This window comes from Cynoglossus semilaevis, chromosome 16 (assembly GCF_000523025.1).
Source record: "Cynoglossus semilaevis isolate Cse_v1.0 chromosome 16, Cse_v1.0, whole genome shotgun sequence".
NCBI lineage: Eukaryota > Metazoa > Chordata > Actinopteri > Pleuronectiformes > Cynoglossidae > Cynoglossus > Cynoglossus semilaevis.
In genome coordinates, this window is record NC_024322.1 from 12,254,329 (window position 1) to 12,276,638 (window position 22,310).

At 40.5% G+C, this 22,310-nt stretch overlaps 1 protein-coding gene across 7 annotated transcripts in view; it reads right to left on the reverse strand.

Annotated features, from left to right (window-relative positions):
* pkp4 (plakophilin 4) overlaps positions 1-22,310 on the reverse strand; it is a 72,512-nt gene that overhangs the window by 22,104 nt on the left and 28,098 nt on the right. For 2 of the 7 annotated variants that reach the window (XM_017039977.2, XM_017039972.2), the window contains exons 4-8: positions 15,691-15,725; positions 12,391-12,522; positions 11,295-11,479; positions 7,822-8,401; positions 6,012-6,038 (exon numbers count right to left, since the gene is read on the reverse strand). In XM_017039977.2, coding sequence (XP_016895466.1) covers positions 6,012-6,038; positions 7,822-8,401; positions 11,295-11,479; positions 12,391-12,522; positions 15,691-15,725 — 959 coding nt within the window. Of the gene's footprint in view, positions 1-6,011; positions 6,039-7,821; positions 8,402-10,050; positions 10,786-11,294; positions 11,480-12,390; positions 12,523-15,690; positions 15,726-22,310 lie in introns of those variants that run through there. The other 5 variants (XM_017039978.2, XM_025063949.1, XM_017039973.2 and 2 more) reach the window with 4 other exon arrangements.

Genomic DNA, 22,310 nt, shown 5'->3' on the forward strand with positions numbered 1-22,310 from the left:
TACAGACAGCTCTTGTTCTCAGAGAGCACTTTAAATACAGCAGTAAAGAGGCCACGTCACCAGAGGGAAGCAGCCCCGACCTCTAATCAGCAGCAGACTGTCATGTCAGGGGTAGAAATGAGGAAAACACAGGTGAGCACTGCAATTAACCCTCTCCTGCAGACAGATCACTAACAACAGGCTGTGGGGGCAGCATGAAGTGGCAAGTCTAGTGTGAATCAGATTCTGTGCAGATGTGAAGAATGAGAGCAGAATGAGGTAACGGTATGTTTTTTTTTGGATTCTACCCACAGGTAAGAACAATATTCTTTTTCCGTATGTGACTGACTTGAAAATGTTGGAAAAAACAAATTCAGATTCAGTATATTCTTCACACAGATTTCACACAATTACAACTTCAATTATTCCAAGTCCAAACAAAGGAGCAAAAAAGAACAAAAAACCCCCTGCATATTCATGTAGTGAAGTTAACTGCTATACATTAAAAAAACAAGAAGAAACAATACTGAATTCTTGTTCATCAACCAATGGGAATGTTCGGACTGTAGCTAACAGCGGGATGTCTGATTTCTTTTTTGACTGCTAAAAAATATTTTTTTTAACTTCTGCTAATCCTAATTGCAATGTATTGTTGTGACCAAGTCTTGTGTCGTCAGTGTGGAGCTGCACAGCACGAGAGTCAAGAGCTTCTACACACACTACTGATGCAAAGCTAATCCCCGGAAAAGCTCGACTTCTGGAATCCTCTTCAAACTGAATCTATGAATCTTCTGTTATGAGTTGATGGAAACGAGGGATGGATGCTGTATGTCCATTTATTATGTACAGTCTATGTCAGCTAAAGGTTAGCCTCAAGCTTGTCAAGCTCTCAAAAACATGTATAGTGTGCTGCAGTAGTTATTATTATTATGTCTCTATCTTTAATGATACGACACTGTCTCTTTTTTGCTTCTTATTCGATTTCGTGACGTCCTGTTCTTATAATATCAAATGTGACACAGCTCTAATTATGAGGACTGAATGAGCGTTCTTTCACTTCTACATGCTGTAGCACAAGCTGTGACATTCTGACCCACTTATACAGACACCCAGATGTGACTACTGACACTGAGCTGAGACTACGTGAACACACAGTTTGCGACACCTTTCTAATGAAAGACCATTTCTGACAGAAACAAGAGGCGACTGCTCCAGTCTCCAGGAGAGTTACTGTAAGTCTGGCTCGTATATTTTCTCCACGCCGTGCCCTCAAAGAGACATCAAACATTTTAAATTTGGTGTGAACAGCAGCGGCACCATTCAGAGAATGGAGCTTCAGACAGCCTATTGGTCAACATGTTCATAGGTTGTTGAGTTTTTCTGATGGATGAGTCAACTATGTCTTGGGAATGTTAGCTATTACATTCTTTAAAAAGTAAAGCAAGAAATGGGAGGACTGGGGTGAGGAACGGTCACTGTTTTGTATGAAACTTTTGAAAATACCATTAAAAGGAGAATTTTCTCATCTAGTCTGTAGACAGCCAATGTAGTTCTGACCCACGTAGCAGTGGGTCATCACAAACAGTTTCTCTTGATTCCAGGACAATTTTCACAATTTAATAATTATATATATATTTATATACAACAGGCTGTAATTCTCTTCAACCTGGTGCTGATCCAGGGCCTGGTGATTGGGGACCTCTGCCCTAAAATACCAAGGAGAAAACTAATTTTGTGTTATTAAGTCTTGCCCTTCATTAAAAAGGTTTGCCTTTTTCTGTTTCTTTTGTGCTATGAAGATTATGACCCTGTTCATAGAAAATAAGAAATACTTTTCATCTGTACTTTTCATTATGGACATGCTTGTCTTATCACAGATATGCTATTTAAGTTGAACTACCTCCGTCAACCACCAGGGGCTGCCTCCAAAAAGGCTAATCCATTGGACAATTAACATTTTATCTGAATGAAAAACACTCGATACAATCAAAATACTTGACACTGTTAACCAATAAGCTATCTTCTCAGTGCACTGAAGATTAAAATTGTATTTAATAAAATAATAGCCCACTCTCAAAGACATGAGAAGATGACGACAGTTCCCTAAAGTGTACAAAGTTTTTATGTGATCAACAGATCTACAGTATTTCTCAGTAGAAACTCACACTGGTGGCACTCACTAAACTGTAAATCCCACTGGCGCAGTGTACAGTTTGCAACTCACAGCTTACTGCACATTTCACACGCTTCCAAACCTCACCTGGGTCCCTTCCCGGCACTAAGAGCTCAAACACAGACTGCTGCTATCATGCAGAACCGGCTTCACAGGGGATTCTTGTCACAGTGAGAAAGAGAGGAAATTAATAAGTAAGCACGCTGGCCTCCCCCTCCTGGGAGTGGGCGGGTGGGGGTCTTTTAAGGCACGGCAAGTTTAGATTTTTTTTTTTTTTTAGCTGGAGATAGTGAGCTGACCTCTGGCTGATCTTCCGAGCACAGGGTCTTTGGTGGCTCAGAAGCCGAGCATCAGGCAGCCGACTGAAAGCCAGGCTAACCTCTGACTACATAATGAGGGAAAAGAGAATCAACTTGCATTAAAAAATGATGATTATTAAAAGTAGGCCATGGTTCAGACTGAGTCTGAGTCAGGCTGAGTGACAGACAGAGTTAATACAGGCAGAGAGTGTGCAGATACTGAATGTCTGGATTTGTGACTCCACTCATTAGGAGGTCGAGGATCATCCCTGGTTAATTCCAACAACACTCCCTGGATCACTGCAGGCATTGCTTTCACCTGCAGCTACGTGGGGAGTTATTAGAGAAATGTTTCTGACGCTCAGAAATAATGACGTTTATGTTACATAAACTGCATTAAACTTGTTACATTTGTTACAATCTTCGCAAAGCCCTCAAACGTAAGTCACCTTGACTTGACCAACACGTCAACAATAATACAGTATTTCAAGAAGTTGTTGGTTTAGGAGCTAGCCCCCACAGGCCACTATTGGTACTACAGCCAATACTGCACTTAGGTTGGCTTAAAAAAAAAGTTGTTTTTTTCATACAAACAAATAAACACCTGTAGGTCTGTGCTAATATAAGATGTTTGTTGTTTACGTTCTTTGTTCAGACTCAAATAGAAATGATGTGTTGGGTATAGTTTTAAAGTTTTTGTACTGAATCCTACTGTGTTACTTGTGAATGACATCCAGCAGGCATGCTGCCACCTGTAGGACAGAAGGGTTGGTTTGACTCGTTATTAAAGGCTAATTTCTGTAATCTGCCCTGTCGTTGCCTTTGGTCGCTCTGTTTACGACAATTGATTTTTATTGTTGGCTGGTAGTCTAGCAATTAAGACCTAAATGGTAATTAAATATGTTTTGACTGGTATAAAGTGATGCCTAATTACTATACCAACAGCCTTCCCTATGGAGCTGCCAAGACTGCACTCCACATAAGATGGAGAGACCACACACTGGTATATTTTTCTAAGAGACTAAGAGTGTTGATTATGTTTTAAATTAACCAGCTGCTGGATTATTTAAGAATTTAAATTAAACACTAAATGTATTACTTATGATTTGGCTTCATTAAGTAACATTGAGCGGAAGTTGTATGTGTTTTTTATAGGTGGATATTACCTGTAATGATTATGTCGAGCGGAAGTTGTATGTGTTTTTTATAGGTAGATATTACCTGTAATGATTATGTCGACTTTGTTGTTGGACTTTAATTTGCTTGAGTTTAGCATTAGAATTAAAAGCCTTGTGCACAGAGTGGAAGCTTTTGTGTAAATTAAGAAAAAAGAAAACATGGTGGGATTAGTCTGCAGTACAGCAGTTACCTGTGGGCTGAGAGAGAGCAGTATTTTACAGTCTGCTGTCTAGCTCAAAGACGTCAATAATTCTTACACACCGGAGCGTTTAAAAAATTAATATGATCAATAAATCTGTTGAAGCTTAGAGGGTTTAAAGCACTTCAGGATGAATGTTTAGCCTGTAGGGTTTTCTCTCCTGTCTGTGTTGTTGCATAAACCTTACAAAATACATCACGATCAACAGTTAGTTCTTCTGATTTCTTCTGATTGGTGAGTCTATCAAGTAGATTAGAAGCTCAAACAAGTTAAGTCTGAGTATGGAAATCATGTAGGTGAGCTGATGTGCAGGGAATGGAATAAAACAAAGGAAAATGAAAAAAAAAAAAAACCCTGAATAATGCTGCCACTGTGTGCTCTAGTGCCACGCTCAATAGGCCAGTAAGGCCTTTCACTCTGTGGCAGCACACATAATGGCCACCAGCAGCAGCTTGGCAGGAAATCAGTTCAGCCTCTCTGGTTGAAAGGTTCGAGAGGTGGGTGGAGGGGGTGAGGGGGTGCAGGGGAGGCAATATGAATAGAAAAGAGGGTAGAAACAAGGCATAAGAGGGAAAAAAACAGGAGGAGAACATCAGAGAAGATGTGGCAGAGGAATAGTAAAAAATTAAAATGGGGTTAACGAGGACGTCCAGGACCATCGGACCACCTGGATGAATGAATGGAAGCTTCTGGCACAGCTGTGGAGGAGTCAGATAGAATCTCTCCGACCTGGCAGCCTTCATGCTTTTAGTATTAATCCCTCTTAATGGAGCGACTCCCTAAAAGTAGAAACATCCAAACTACCTCGGAGGAGACGGTCTCTATATTTCGCTACCTTGACGGAGCGGCTGCAGTCACTCCTGAAGGCATCTGAAACTAGTCAGGGAGAAAATTCATAGCCCTGCCTTTTGAGGATAAATGGCCCACATTCCTGATGCGTTATAGTCATTTAATTCTCCTTCTCAGCCCAGTCACCGTGGCATTACCAGATTGTGCTTAGCAGACTTCAGATGACGGGTTGGTGGCAGCTCGGTGCACGCTAGCGCCGGAGAAACAAATACTAAAATGGATGCAGCTGACACTATTCATCAACTAAAATGGATCTCCAAAGAAACAGGAGAGTGTGAGTGATAACCAGAAAATCCTTGTCTATCTAAGTGTGAATACTGTAGCCAGAGGTAACGCCGGGTGGCTAGGGATTTATACGGCGTAGGCAATTATTTTGCTTTCCCTTTGTGCCGTACTGCTTGGGAATGGTCGCTGACCATTGCTAGGGACAATATGTCATAATTTCTCTGCTGTCGAGGGGGATAGCCAGTGTGGAGACAGCTGGGGACGCCAGGTGGGTGGTGAAAAAAATAAAAGAAGCCAGAAAAAAAAGGAAAAGCTCCGATGATAAATAGTGACAATCAAAATAATATTAATCTACAGCTCAGTAAGTATCAAGAAAAAAGTGTCAGACAGGCGTTACCAATGGACGGTACTCGACTCATCAGGTGATCATCACATTCTCATCTACAGCAGTTCTTGGAACACATGTGACAAGTTATTGTGACAGAGGAATTGCTTCGGTGAAACACAATAAGTGTGAGAAACTGAGGAGGAAACAGACAGAAATAGAGAGAAATGGAAAAGGAACGATGTGGAAGTGGAGAGAGGAGAGAGGAGAGAAATGGGACTGTTGGCTCTCTCCACAGGGACTGAGAATGCATTCATGTCTGCTGATGACATCATCAGTCACAGCAGTGTTGTGTTTATGTGTACAGAAGCAGCGGGCAGAAACAAAGGCAGAAAAATGTGATTTTTCTGCAGTTAAGACTTAGAACAATCATCAAATTAGACTAAACTACAAGATGTAAAAGTGTTTTTGTAAGAAATAAAATCTAATGGAAACAAATGTAAGTGGAAATACTTCCACGGGGATTTATAGGAAACAATATTGTGCAAATATGTTTGCAAAGCAAAATTGATTGAATTCACAGATGCAGTTTGTAACTTTAAATGCTGACGACACAATTACACACACACACACACAGTCATAACTGTGGAAAAAGGGCAAGCTGGACGATTATTGAACCAAGGATGGATGAAAGGTACTTTCACGTGCACAAGCAGCACAAACAAACATGTCTTGCTGGAAACGATGAAGGAGAACTGGTGTAAAAACAAACCAAATGTTCACCTTTAATGTCATCGTCTACCAGGGCGTCTGAAATTATCCCAGGCAGCATGGATTCAAGCAGAAAACACTGTTAGTATTGTACATCACTACATTGATGAGTGATAAGTGGACAAAATGTATTATTCCATACATGTGTCCACTTTATTTTTTCTTTATCTTTAGGGATTAGTCACAAGTAAAAACATGTAAAAAATAAAGTAAAGTAATATTTAGAAATGTTGATTAATCTCTATTAATAATTAATAATCATAAATTGTGAGAAGCTATTATTAGAAATAATTGTAAGTACTGTAAACCACAGCTACCCTGTGATTAATCAAACAAAAAATTTCAAGTCCTGCTTTTTATCAAGAAGAAAAAAAAAGAAAAAAAGAAAAACCTAGTTTTAAAGTGTGGCGTAAATTGTTCCAACATAAAACCCCAGACTTTAAAAATGACCTTGCTACTCTCAACATATTGTTTTTAAACAGGCTGTCACAGTGGGACCGCTTGTATTTGTCTCTCGGCTGCAGAACTTACTATGATTAGTAGTCTGTAACACGCTGGGCCAATGTTTGTCTTTTAGCAGGAGCAATGTTTGGAGACCTTCCAGTCCGCCCGGTCACCTCACTGTCACTGTTTCCTTTCTGCTGGAGTTCTCTGTGCAGAGATCCTACACAGAAATGTACCACTGTCCAAATATTTACAACCTCAAGTACAAACCTTCTTCTCCAGGATGGTAGAAAAATATACTGAAAGAAGAAGGAGACCCAAGACCAGATATTCTTATTGTCTTGTCGTCTTTTGTTGACAGTTGTGTCATGTGAATAAAAATAATTTCTTTATTATAACTTTCAATTAGACGGTAATACTTTGACTGGAAAGTGACGATCATAGCTCATATTCCACTGATCTGAACGCCAGTGTTTCAACAATAACACAGCACATTAAAGTAATTGATTAAGTTCAACAATAACACAGCACATTAAAGTACTTGAATAATTGTTCTTGATTGTTGTCTGTATTAATTTTGTTTCGTTTCTGACTGAAGTAGACAAAGAGCTCAAAGTTTTCTTTTTGTCACCAGGATAATTCCTCTAGGAAACTGGGTCTGTGCTGCACAGTGGCCTTTTTTAACCTCTGTGAATTACCGGGTCAGAAACACCAGAGTTGTAGCAGGAAGGAAACAATAGGGACAGTGACAGTGCTGTAGAATTCACTGTTGTGTCTCCCTTTTGTTTTGTCTGTTTCTCATTCGAACCGATTGGTTAGTTACAGATGCTGGGAAGGAGCCTCTTGTGGTTAGAAGAAATAAACAGAAAGAAGGAATGTTCCCTTTTCTTCAATTCAATTTGAACAGAAAACCAGACCTGGCAGTATCTTTGGGCTGATTGTAGTTTTAAATATTTATCTCCGAACATCAAAACCACCTTATTTTAATGTAAAAGAAAAATAGCTGCTGTTCAGCCCTTTGTAGCTCCTCACTTAAATTAATAGAAAAACAATTAATGCCAAAAGTATACTTATAAATGTTATGGTGTTAAAATGTTATTTTTTTAAATATTATTGAATTAACACAATAATTAATTATTGCACATTTTTTAAAAACCTGTAATAATGTTTATCTCAAGTCAAAAGCAAAATATTTTTTAATGTTTATCTCAAGTCAAAAGCAAAAGATTAAAATAATAAGGTTAAATAATGAGAAACTATGTGTGAGAAAATAATTGTCAACATTAATTATTTACAGGTGGCAGCCTGAGCAAATATGAAATAAAATGTTATAAAACAACATACGTGTGTGTGTGTGTGTGTGTGTGTGTTGTAGCACCTGTGAGGGTGTCGGGGCGCGCCATCCTCTCATAAATATCGTAACTCTGGGGTCCGTAGGGGTCAGCGTTGTGCAGCACTGAGCGGGGCATCGTGGAGCTGTAGTGCTGTGGCACAGCGGTCATGGTAGCCCTGACTGGAGAGGAGTGTGTTGGCTGCTTCGTTAAAGGAGGGTTGACGTTATCGATCATTGTGAGCGGTGACCCCATGCGCCCCGATGAGGAGCCTGCAGACGCTTGGTAGGGTGAAGTGGTGCGACTCGCGCTGCCTGACCTGGAGTTCGTTGAGCCCATGCGTCGCAGCGCCACTGGGGAGTTTTTGTGGTTTGTAAAGGCTGAACCACTGCTGCCAACACTGGCGGTACCAGCTCGCTGAGCAGAGGGCAACGTTGTAGAGTAGACGCTGGAGAAGGGCTTGGGTTCTGTTACGATGGGCGAACCGTGGGCGCTGCTGGATGAGGTACGTAGAGAGCCACGGGAGGGGGACATACCACTGGTGTAGGCTGGTGAGTGAGAGCGAGAAGGCACTGAGCTCACCCTCCGCATGGCCCTGCCAGGGACTGCTGACGTAACTGTTGGAACCTGAAAGTGAATGGGGAAATAAAAAACAATATGCTTTCATGCATTTATGTCCAGAAGGAGCTATAAAAAAATCATTACCTATCATGTTGTACTGTGAGCCAAATCAGCCCAATGGGAACAACGTTGTGATAAAACACGGCTCTAAATAAACCAATTCATTTCAGGACATGACTTTACTCTGGGCCATATTTATTTTCTATTTTCCCTCCCCATCTGTAGTGTCAACAGTGCCATTTGGACTCTCAATGGAGCCTGTGCTCAACACTGAAGGATGTAGAAAGGTTTGCTGATACGTTGCCTTTACATTAAAACACCCTTTTGGTTTATTTTTATTTTTTAGAAAACACCCTTTTGGTTTATTTTTATTTTTTTGAAACAGTCACTTAATTTTACCACTCAGTCCTTTATATTTGTTGGAGGGCCAGATTTTTTCTGGATAGACACTATAAAAGCCAGAGTTTGTTTTAATACTAATAATTTGAACTGAGATAAATTGATCACAGATTTGGGAAATTCCTGTGTTAACAGCAGATCTGCTGGTTCTTCTGGGAATCGAACACAGGAACAGTTACTATAAAGGGTTTGGATTAAGCTTTTTGCATTTCTCGCTCACAGAGCGCAGCCACACATTTGTTAATAGATATTTACAGCTGTAATTCCAGTCATGCTTAAATAAGGTCTGCAAATGTTAAGCGTTCCAATCGTGTGTAATTCTTCTGCAGGATTTCCTCACTGTCAGCTGTTCTGTTACATGGGTTGAATCAGTGTGTACCAATGACCTCCTCACTTTACAATCAGTGAATCTTTATGTCATGTCAACATGGAACATGCTTGTGTCAAACACACTGTGAGGTCAAATAATGCCCAGGGCCATGTCTAGAATGATGAGTATGTCAAGTAAATGATGTCACTCAGACTTGGGTTGACAGCTGCAAACATATAGACAAAGAGAGTAAAACTCACTGAAGTGTTGAAATGTCAACAACAAGGGTTAGCCCAGAAGGCTTCACCATTACATCATCCCAACAACCTGGACCATTGACGCAAAGCCAGTTGGGTTCACGGATTTATCTATTTGATGCCAAAATTCCGACCATGCCATCTGTGTTTCTGAGCAGAATTCCAAGTTCTTAATTTATCAGATTTCCGTTTTCTGGCAGCTAAGAGTGAAACCCCTCGCGGACTTCTGCTGCTTTAGCCTAGAGGTTCGACACATTCTGCATTCTGAAATGTTCTTCTGCTCACTGCCACAGTGGTTATCTCCGTTACTGTAGCCTATCTTTCAACTCCAATCAGTCCTCCAACCTTTTTCATCAAAAAGGCATTTCCATCAGCAGAGCCGTAGCTTGCTGTTCTCAGTAGACTCTGATGGGTAATGTGCGTGAAAATCCCAGGAGATCAGCTGCTGCGGAGTTACTCAACACCACTCTGTTCAAGGTGACTGAGATCATATTTTTGTATCACTCATGGTGCAAAAAAAATGCAGCACACCTGAACCGTTGTGGACAATTATTTTAAATGTCAGCCCCTTGTGATTGGCTGATTGGATAACCAAACAAATCAGGTGTGCAGAACACAATCGGTGCCATTCCAGACACATTTTCTGCCTGACAAAAACAATTTGCTGTAGGTGCAGTTGTTGTCACTACCTGGGATGAAGCCTGGCCCTCAGCCCTGGCATTTCTCATCAAGGTGTTTGTGCCGGCCCCAGGGTAGGAGTGCTGTATCCTCAGATCAGCTTTGCCCAGGTTCTGGCTGTTGATGTAGCCGCTGCTGGCATCCTGGTAGCCGCTGTCCGAGTACGAGTTCATCTGTGTGGAGCTGCGTGAATTCCCTGCAGACGGAAACAGAACGAGAAGGGCAAAATAAGACAGACGAGAGAAACAGGTGAAGGTAGAGGAGATGGAGTCGAGCTGAATATGAACGGATCCATCACAGAAGTCATCACTACTGACTACTGGCTCTACAAGAATACATCTGTTTCCTGTCCTTGTGGTGTCCTAAAGGCATTTGCGTAGGCACATTTTACACTGAGATATCAATAGTAAACTCACATTTCTACATCAGCTGTTTTTTTAAGATATATAATTGCTATAAAAAAAAAGTAAATTTGGTACGGCAATCACACATTAAACAGCTGATATGGACATGCTTGGGATGTACTGTCACTAATACTGGTGCCAGTGGTATGTGTCTCACGGTGATATGATGAGAAACGTAGGAGATTTTGTTGGTCAGGGCTCTAACATGGTGATCTAACCATCAAAATCACAGTGTACACAGGCCATAAGGAAGACGACAGTTTGCCGTCAAAACACGTCAAGGTGAAACCGTCTACATTGCTGACTTTAAGAAACTATGAGAGTGTTTTGATCTGTGTTGAGACGTAATGAACCCAGTGGAACTATATTTGTTGCCTCCTGCGGACTTCTGCTGCTTTAGCCTAGAGGTTCGACACATTCTGCATTCTGAAATGTTCTTCTGCTCACTGCCACAGTGGTTATCTCCGTTACTGTAGCCTATCTTTCAACTCCAATCAGTCCTCCAACCTTTTTCATCAAAAAGGCATTTCCATCAGCAGAGCCGTAGCTTGCTGTTCTCAGTAGACTCTGATGGGTAATGTGCGTGAAAATCCCAGGAGATCAGCTGCTGCGGAGTTACTCAACACCACTCTGTTCAAGGTGACTGAGATCATATTTTTGTATCACTCATGGTGCAAAAAAAATGCAGCACACCTGAACCGTTGTGGACAATTATTTTAAATGTCAGCCCCTTGTGATTGGCTGATTGGATAACCAAACAAATCAGGTGTGCAGAACACAATCGGTGCCATTCCAGACACATTTTCTGCCTGACAAAAACAATTTGCTGTAGGTGCAGTTGTTGTCACTACCTGGGATGAAGCCTGGCCCTCAGCCCTGGCATTTCTCATCAAGGTGTTTGTGCCGGCCCCAGGGTAGGAGTGCTGTATCCTCAGATCAGCTTTGCCCAGGTTCTGGCTGTTGATGTAGCCGCTGCTGGCATCCTGGTAGCCGCTGTCCGAGTACGAGTTCATCTGTGTGGAGCTGCGTGAATTCCCTGCAGACGGAAACAGAACGAGAAGGGCAAAATAAGACAGACGAGAGAAACAGGTGAAGGTAGAGGAGATGGAGTCGAGCTGAATATGAACGGATCCATCACAGAAGTCATCACTACTGACTACTGGCTCTACAAGAATACATCTGTTTCCTGTCCTTGTGGTGTCCTAAAGGCATTTGCGTAGGCACATTTTACACTGAGATATCAATAGTAAACTCACATTTCTACATCAGCTGTTTTTTTAAGATATATAGTTGCTATAAATCCTAAAGGCATTTGCGTAGGCACATTTTGAGATATCAATAGTGAACTGTGATCAGCTGTTTTTTTAAGATATATAATTGCTATAAAAAAAAAGTAAATTTGGTACGGCAATCACACATTAAACAGCTGATATGGACATGCTTGGGATGTACTGTCACTAATACTGGTGCCAGTGGTATGTGTCTCACGGTGATATGATGAGAAACGTAGGAGATTTTGTTGGTCAGGGCTCTAACATGGTGATCTAACCATCAAAATCACAGTGTACACAGGCCATAAGGAAGACGACAGTTTGCCGTCAAAACACGTCAAGGTGAAACCGTCTACATTGCTGACTTTAAGAAACTATGAGAGTGTTTTGATCTGTGTTGAGACGTAATGAACCCAGTGGAACTATATTTGTTGCCTCCTATCGTTTGGACTTGACTTCCCTTATCTTTGATACACCAGGTGTCAGGTTAATAAGGGAAAAGACAAGTACAAGACAAACACACACTTTGTTTAGGATCAATACGTCAGGCAGGAAACCGTGTGCAGTCATCGTTTCCTTTTAAGTGCAGTGAGGAAACGCTGAGGCAAGAAAAACATGGAGGTGATTCAGTGGGAAAAGAAGCACTTCAGAAGATGGAGGGAAGGCAATAACAGACCCTCACTTTCATGAAGAGAGGACTGCTCAGGGGAATACAGAGACACCTGCTCTGTCTCAGTCCTGATGCGGTAGCTGGGCGACTGGGAGCTGTCAGTCACCCGAGACTTTGTGTCCCCCGAGGTGGAGGCATCTGGGAAGACACAACAGAGCCAGAGCCAGAGTCAGACAGAGCTTAGAGTGTGAAACTGCTGCAGAGTTTGGGGATTAAAAGTTTATAATAGTCATTAGAGAGAGCCAGGGTTTTTTTTGGGAGATGATAGGAAACAATACGAGCCAATAATTTCTGCAACATTACTTTCATGTCTGTGTACATTTCCTGTCGTTTCATTTTACTGCCACGCTCATTTTGGAAAACAAAGTTGGGTGGCATGTTAATTTGGCTGTGTATACCTCCAACAGTCTAACTGCTCTAACATTCTGCCTCTGGAACCTTCCCCTGTAGGCAGGCCTACACCCAGTTTGGCCAACAGAAACTGGAATTAGCCCTCTTATGTCTGTGTGCACAGTGTAGCTCCATAATTACAATTTAGTTAAGCATGACTGTTATCAGTGGGTGACTGTGAAATCACTGGAACAATAGGCAGAGAGCAAAGGGGGGGAAGGGGGGGGGGAGTCAGGCATCAACATTCCAGGGTCTTTCAAATCCTGCTCAGTCAGCGAGTGCGTGAATGAGAGCTTTATTCCACGAGGAAGTGGCATGGTGGCTCAAACTAAGCCACTGAATAAATCCACTGATGTGTGTTGACAAGTGACATCACGCACTCCGATCTATGGACAGAGTAGGGTTACATCACCAGTGCATAACTTTGTTTCTGTATGAACTGTTTGAACTCTAAACGTTTCTACTGAATGTCTAGAAATTATTAAACCAATGCATAAAAAATTACATTCTATAAAAATATAAAAATTGGTTTAGAAAAAATATTGGTTTAGAAATATTTTGCTCTACAAAATATACAGTATATTATAAAGTAAGTGCGCTCTGTTTACATGCAGAGTCAGTATTTTCTTGTCACATAAATGTTGCCGGTGCCAATCTGAGCTGATGGCCAGTGGTTGCCATTACAACGACATGGGCTCTTTTTTGGGGGGGAAATGATGCTGACAGGTTGTGCTGTCAATATAAAGATGGCAAGTCTGCAAATAAAATAAGCAGCTTGACAAAATATGGAGAAAGGGAGAAAGTGTAAAGAAGTCAGTCTTGAGTCCCAGTGGACACAAGGTGGAACTGCACTGACAGTTCCTGAGGCAAAAAGTCTCCCATGCTCACATACAGCAGACCTTTATGGTGGCTCCTAGGGCCAAAAGGCTTCAAAGAAGTGAAGGACGCTTAATTCACGGCGTCTCCCATGTAGATTAGAAAGTGTAAATTGCAACACTCCACTATCATTTATCATTTCGGTACAATGAGAAATCGATGCAGAGCAAAACAGTGGTTGTGATTAGACCACAGCTCTGCTCCAATATTAATGAATCGCATTCAGCAAGGAAATTGGAAGTGAGCCGCGAATAAGAACAACGTGTAGTATTAATATTCCCAGTGCATTTGTACAACTAAAACCCCCGTGGGTTCTTCTGATGGGATCCACAATAAAAGATTAATGGCCGATGCAGGAAATTCACAAACTTGCAGCATGTAATTAATAAGCCATGAAATACATCTGTATATTCAATTCACTCCTGGAGATCCTTCAAGGACGAGAGCTAAACACACACACCAAAATGGTCCGTGAAGAGTCCGTCTGCTCCTCATCACTGTCGGTATTGTGTGTAAATGAGCAGAAATAGCTTGGACAAATTTTAATAAGAGAACTCGCCTGAGGCTGTTCATTACTGTAAACATGCTTGAAAAGGGCTTATGTTAGCACTCATTACAGTGATATGGGGAAAAGAATGCTAGTACTAAACACACACACAAATAGTGTTTTTTGTCTTTTGTGAGCACTTCACACAGACATTTTACTTCCCAGGCAAAAAAAAGTGCAAAATATAACCACAAAAACCAGAACCAATGTCCCCACAATTATAGCTCATATACCAGGAAATAAAGACACACGGAGACAGAGGTGACATGCGAGAGCAAACAACACATTCCCAGGCAATAACAAGTTAAGAAAATATTATTAAAAAAAGACAGCAGAAAAATCAATCATTGTCCAATATATTGTTAGTGTTTGCTTTGTTGTTTTCTATTTGTCTACAGGTTTTGACATCTGTCTGACTTTGGAGAAAGTAAAGTGATTAAAAACAGTGAGATGTGGGAACTAAAGGAATATAATGATTTTCTTTTTTAATTTAGTAGTGCTGGGAGATCTAGGAGCGACAGGGAACTGTTTCTTCATTTATTCTTGTTAGCATTGGTCAAGACTGCTGACTAATGTGTACAAATATGTGTGCAGTCATTGAATTACACTTGCAGACAAGGCAGTTCAGGAAATCGTCTGACTTTGGAGAAAGTAAAGTGATTAAGAAGAATCAAGAATTTGACTTTTTTTTTATGGCTGCATGTCTTTAAAAAATTGTTGGGAATGTTGTTCATATAAAAACTTGTAAACAAGAGGAAACAGACGTTGTCGGGTAATGGAGGATCGTTAAAGTCCTGAAGCCAATTTTTATTTTCAACCAGCATTTCATAACATTGGAAACTCAGCACTCAAAGGGTTGTAAGAATATTGACCGTACAGAGAAAACAGAAAAAAACTTTCTTTGAAAAAACAACATGCATTTTTAAAACAATCTAAAAACTTTTTTTTTAGCTATCCGGTTCTGCAAGGGAGCATTTTATCACTGCGATACTGTGCATGATTTTGTAGGCCATTGGAAATCAATGTGCACACAATAAAATACAGCAAGGATATGCAAGCAGATGAGTTTGCATAGTTGGCAATGCACACTGACTACAGGTCTTTAATTGGTCCAAGAGGGAAAAAACCAGGACGGAACAGACACCAAAGGCAACAAATAACCAAATAGTGTGTGAATGTTAGCCAGAGTAACACAAAGAATGAAAAGCTTTGGGTTGCTTCCAACCTGTGGAGAGCTAATATAAATAAGGCTGCTATAAGGCTGGAGAGCTAATATAAATAAGGCTGCTATTGACCAACAGAGAGGAAATGGTCCTCTAGCCAATCAAACTTCATAGGATTTATCAATTCAGGTTCAGGTGTAACTAAAGATTAGAAGAGCCAGTTATAGTACCAACAATAAAACCAACAAAATACAAAACAACAATTGTCCTAAACTTTCATAATAAAGACAGACAACTTTTGTAATCATCTAAGTGTCAAAGTTGACTCACCTGTGATTCTCCAAGGCAGTGACTTTTCAGACGAGCTGTATGGGGGGGAAAAAAACACAAGAGATTAGAAGGAGGAGTCAGTCCACAAATAACAGCACACTGAATGACATGTGTAATATCATCTGGAAAAGACACCTTTGGGCCTCAGCTTCTACGACCTCTCAACAGGGTGTCGGCAAATATAATCACCGTGCTTCAGAAACGGCTAGAGGTTCAGAGCGTACCACCCAAGAGGAGATGTAATTAAGTCCATTTATGTCATGTCTGTTTACTGGAGCCTAAAGGTGACTTTGATGACAAAGTGTTTTTGTTTAAGGAGCCACACCAACAGAAACAACGCTAAAAAAAAGTGTTTGGCACCCCGAGCTTTAACAAACATGCTAAGTAGAAACGTGAGCGAAGGCAAAGAGTGGTTTACAGTTCTGACAGAAGCTGATAGTGAAAACACACAAGGGGGAGGTAGATGGGGGGTGGGAGTCTGGAGTAAATCAGATGCATTCGGGCAGTGCATTCACACATACGCAGCATGGGGATATTCTGACATCATCCTGACAGGATGTCAGTTTGTATTACAGGGGAGAGACATGGGGAGAATCCCAGTCTCGGGAGAGTCATGGTCCAGTCACAGCTCGTGATCATATCACTGTGAACATCAGATATTATAATCGGTCCCTGGTGATCGACTCACAAGGAAAGATATAAGTAGGTCACTTTTACCGGTAAATGTATCTCCATTATGATTAGATGGCCGCTCTGTATGCAAACAGCCTTGTGTAGAATTTCCGTTAGAAAAAGAGCCAATTATGTTTGAGTTACAGACAAGAGGAATATTATCACCCAAAATAATAGAAGATGCAAAGTTCAAATACAAATAGTAAATGATGAAAGACCTTGTTCATATTTGTCATGAAGACAACAATCTAAATTCAAGTCTATAACCTCTTTTATCAAGTCTGCTCTGTTTAACTAATATTAGCTCTTTGGTCAAATGGCCCAGGACAGAACAGGCATCTTAGTCTCGTCTCCTTTATTTTGATCAGTGAATGTGCAACAGTATGAGGAGCCGTTAGTCCCTGACCCTTGACCTACCAAGATAAATAACCATTGCATTTGTTAAGAAACTTGGGAACCACGTTTGGTATTTTAATTCAAGTATAAATGAGGTGAAAAGTGGTGGGTGTGGTTTGAATAAATGTACTCCTGGGCCATGCACCGATTTCTTTTGTGATGATAAAATGGGGACTGGGGGAATGGGGGCACTGCAGGTGATCTGACCAAGAAAATGTAATACAAAGTTGTGGAAATAAAGGCTCAACATCCTGGTTTTCAGCCGTTTGGTTTACAATTATCTCATGAACTTCATCACCTATTGTTCAAGTAAAGCCATACTGTCTCAGTTCAGTTTAACAGACCAAGAGCAGTGAGAAACAACAAAACAAAATTTACCATAGCACTGTCACTGCCTGTTTTGTTTTTTTTTCCCTCCTACATCTGTGACGCCTGTGACATTCCAATTCAAGAGCTGACACAAGAATGACATTAACACCACTGGGCAGAGCAAACACTGGCAACATGTTGTCGTCTTGATTCTAGCAGGTCCACCCGGGTCAGACATCCCATGCATGGCTGCTATCCTCAGCGTAAAACACAAACACTCGGCTGGGCTGTCACTCTGAGAACTTTTCTGGTATGTAAGATTTCTATGTATGAGCAGGGAAGCGTGGCTCAGTGGTTACTGTCATTTCTTAATAAATTAAATGTGCAATGTTAATGTTGAATAATGGGAAAAAAGGTCAGAACAGTAAATGATAAAAGTATAAAAAACACATGTTAATGTTGAATAATGGGAAAAAAGCTCAGAACAGTGAATGATAAAAGTATAAAAACACAGGGTATTAGTATATGTTAGAACCATTGTAGAGCACATTGAGTTTGCTTTGTGCATGAAATGCGCTCTATAATTAAATTGATTGATTAATAAGTAATTTCACTAAAATTGGCCATTCCCGGTATTGTACCTAGCCTTCCATGATTACTTATGACAAAAACATGTCAAAACATAAAATACTGTTATTAAAACTATTTTGATTTTTTTTCTTGAATCTATCTTTTCTGAGATATTTTGTGCACAAAATGTGGATTCAGTCAGCAGAAAAAATGTCATGTTTTATGGACTGTGCACAAAATGTGGATTCAGTCAGCAAAAAAATGTTTTACGCAGATGACATTGGCTCCTTACACTGTAGATACTTTGGTCTGTGGTGTATGGTAAGTTTTACCCAAGTTAGCCAAGTTCACACATATTAAACAAGAATGTGCCAGCAACTCCTGTTACTTGTGCCCAAAGACCTTACGACTGCACCAATAGCACCGCCTTACAAGGAGCTAGGTGCCGTTGGGAATGTTAAAATAAGTAACAAAGGCACTGCAGACATCTTCTTTAAATGCATGACCTACACAGTGAGGACTGAAGTGCTTACACAGGAGCCGACCACAATGCCATTGTTTGATTCAGTGTGATTCCTACAGCAGATTCAATGCACTATTTGATCAGGGCTCAGTGTAGACGAGACATGAAAGCTTTACTTAAAGCTACAGAATAATTTCACGTTATTGAATGTACCTTTTGAATAAAGGGAAACCATTCCACTTTCAGCACCATTTACACAGGACAATTTATCACAACAAAGGCTATGCAGGAAACCAGAGATGGTTCTTTCACTCATGCTGTTTTCTGGTTGTCATTTATAAACCCTAACTATTGTTTCTGATATTTCCTTCATTTTAAAATGATTCCCTCAGAATTGTAATGAGCCTACAGGCAATTAAAAAAAGAAGTTGTGTGGGTTGGGCTCCACTGAGCCGTAGCTGATGAAGAAGAATGTGATGGTGATGCACTGTCGATGCTGCAGTGAGGAGTGGCCACTTGGGTAACGGCTTTGCAAACTGATCATAAAAACCAAAGACACTGATAAACAGCAGGTTTCACCCTGAGTGGAGGCTTTATTTCCCATCAACCCCTCTGGCTAGACAGAGACAGCCTTGGCGGGATGTTTGCATTTTAAGAGTTTTGCCGAGGGTCAAGTTAGATGACCAGGTTGCAGAAATAAAGGTGTACTCTCTGGGTGTCATGAAATGTAATGGCTCTCATCAGTGAGCTGTCACCTCCGCTGTCGTCCCACTGAGCTATTGAAGCAGAACAGTGTGACCTCAGTGTTTAAAGATAATCTCTATTCACACACAAATGTACACTGACAGCAGTTTCTTTTGTCCTTCATGGATTTAAAAAAGGTGTGAAAAAAGAAGTGACATGTTTTTCTTTAAAGAATCAGCAGAAGGTGGTGGGCAGTTATCAGTTCTCCAGAGGGACGAGCAGCTGCGTTTACACCCGCTGGACAAATGAGATCGTATCTTCCTGGGTGAGCTAATTTCTGAAATGTCTGCATTTTAAAACAACATTGTACCATCCAAAATGTCCAATCCTTTCAGAGGCGGAAGTTAACTTTTAATGCACCTGAACAATACTATTGAGGAATTCAGGAACATTGATAGAGTTTTGAATTCTGTTTTAATGGACAAGTTAATATTATTAAAAATCCATTGGGCATTGCAGAGATATTACTGGCCTACGACAATTGTCCTAGCCTCCCGTCTCTGAACCCTACCTGGCCTCACTTTGAGAACCACAGCTATACAAAATAAAACATGTATGATGCAACTGTTTTACATTTACTAATTTTCACATGAACATGTAGACTCAAACCTTTGCAACTGGTGATCTGGTGACAAACAACACTGCAAATAAGAAGCTCCCGAAATGGTGACTGACAACCTCAATCAGATTTCACCACAAAGATGAAAATCATGTATTTAATCTGAACACGGCAGAGATATTGTGAGTACCTAAAAAGCCCTTTTTACCAATCAGCTACAGTTGTCCTGGCCTGGTTTAAACCAGATTTAAATTGTGGAGCCAATCAAAGACTAATTACAGTGGCAACAAAAACAAGCATGTTTTCCTCACGTAACCCATGGCAACTTTTAAATTCAAACTGCGTGTGGGAGCCTGGAGGTTTATGATTACTAAATCACTTTTGATCAAATAAATTCTTGGGTAAATTTCGAGCCAATCTACAGCAGGATTTTTTTTTCTTACTGAACGAGGAATATAAAACAACACAGCAATCTTTATGAGAACATACTGTAAATATATTGAATTTGAGTTGCTAGAAAACAAGCATTACACACCAGTCTATAGTAATGGCAGTGATAGCTACAGACCACATTCACTGGTGTTAATTACATATAAAAAAACCTGGTGACAACGGTGGTAAACTAGGATGGAAATCTACTATCTTTAAAAATTAGGAAGTTGATCTCTCACAAAAAGGTGTGAGCTGTGAACTTTTCAGTGACTGGGATCAATCACACTTGTTATTTCTAAAAAGCTTAGAAATTATTATAAAACGTGCCAGGCCTCTGCTTGAACATCAAGTTAAGTCAAGGGGAAAAAATATGGATCAAATTAATGTTGTATTGAAATGGTATCACAAAGACGTCGTCAGGCTTATATAACCCCAAAATAGATTAGGTCAAAGTACATGAAGCACACAGCTGACTATGACTGGCTTGAGACGTAACCAAAAACTATTCTACTCACCTTTTTAAAACACCGAAAGCATAAAATTAATATTTTTCATATATATTTGCCAAAAAAAAAAAACTCATAGAAAGTGTAAGGTCATACACTTTTAAGACCCAATGGGTCCACGTTTTAGAAAGAGTGCTAAAGCCTGAGACAGAAGTGAGGATCAGAGAAAGTGTCTGCAAGTAGAAAAAGCTCAAGTGTAGAAGTGAATTCACATGAGTAAAGGGATGAACGCAGTTCCGTGCGCTATTGTGATCAAGCGACTCACATAAAGGAGAGACTCTTCCACGGTGTCTCAGTGTTCATCATACTCTATCAGAAGAAGCCGAAGTGGAACGGCTTAAGAGATAATGGCAATTTGGCAATTTTAATTTGTCAAATATTAACAATACTTTCACACAGATTCTATTTTACAGATAGCTGTTTTATACAAAAAAAATGTGGTTTCTCAAAATAAGTTCAAGGTCACACGGGAGCAAAGTGGTTATTGCTCTTAACTTGCAGCAGAAACATCATCAGTACAATCCCCAGAGGCAACTTGATCAAAACATGGACGATTATGTTAATTTTTCACTCTACCTCGACTGAATGTAATTGTGAATAGTGGTTTTCTACATCTGTGTTGAAGGCTGAGGTGGCATAGAGAAATGAAAGAAGTAAAAGTAGTTCATGGTACCAAATGGTGGCGGTGCCAACATTCAGACATGCACATGCACAGAAAAGGTAAAAACAGGAAACAGGAGAACCATGTAAAAAAGGGTGTCATTTTCATTCTTTTAAAAATACACCAAAATGAAGGTCTAAAAATATGAAATCGTCTGCTTCTCTCTTGGGAGTAAATGGTCTGCATCTGTGTGTATTTTCAGACTGTGATGTGCCCAGGCCTTTCTGCAGCACTTAACGCAGCTCAATAACTATTTTTTTCTGCTTCAAAAAAGGTTGAGAGGAAATGGACTCTTATTCAGGACTATTGCAAACTCCAGGTAGTTGACAGCTTCCTTTTACAAGTGTCGAAGCTGAAGTTTTGGACATCATTCAAGGTCAGAAGGTTTAAATTAGCAATTTAAAACAAAAAGTCACACAGCCAAGTTAAACTTGTGCAACGCCAACTGCAGAATATTCTATAACAAAAATGAGAACCTCCACTTACTTGATAAATGCTTTCATATTACGTTTCTACATTTAATCTCTTCATTGCCTTTAGGTTCGCACAACAAACCCACTCTGATGGCAGCGTTCTCCCCGTCTGAACCGAGGTGCACATGACTGATCTCGTGTTTTCAGGTGCTTTGGCGTGATGGATCTAACTTCTGATGTGGAGCCAAAGCGCTTGACTGAACTGCGGTTTGAATCAGAAACACATGAGTGCGAATTGAAGCCTAGTGAACTTGCACATGAGGGAAACATTTTTGAGATTAGTGACAGACCTACTGCTCTCACAAAGACCAGAAACAGCAACAGAAACAGTGACAAAGCACAAAAAAACGAGAAAATGGTCTACATACGGTCCCACTTCAGGCCACAACATTCAACGAAATGTTAAAATCATCTTAACATCTCAACCAATCCCATCATGATCCAGTGAGGCGGTTTTTAATAGATGCTGACATACAAACAAATCAAAACTTTGTTCATATGAAATACATTAATCCGTGACTATTTTATTTTACATTCAATCAGACGCCTGCAATGGTTGACATTTATCGAAAAACCATTAGGAAACATATCAGCGGAACAATAAACCTCATTGATTTGCAAAACTGCTCAACAGCCAGTCCGTAATCGGGTTTTTATGAAATATGCCAGAGTAAAAACGACACTGAAAACAGACCACCAACTAATGCGACGGTACAGTGCTGGAGTCCAATCTGAAGCTGACATATGTGAGCCGCAGCAGACAGAGCTGAGTGTGTGGTCAGTGGTGCGTGGGGATCAGGCAGCCTGGTGTCTCAGCTGATGAAGTGGGAATGAA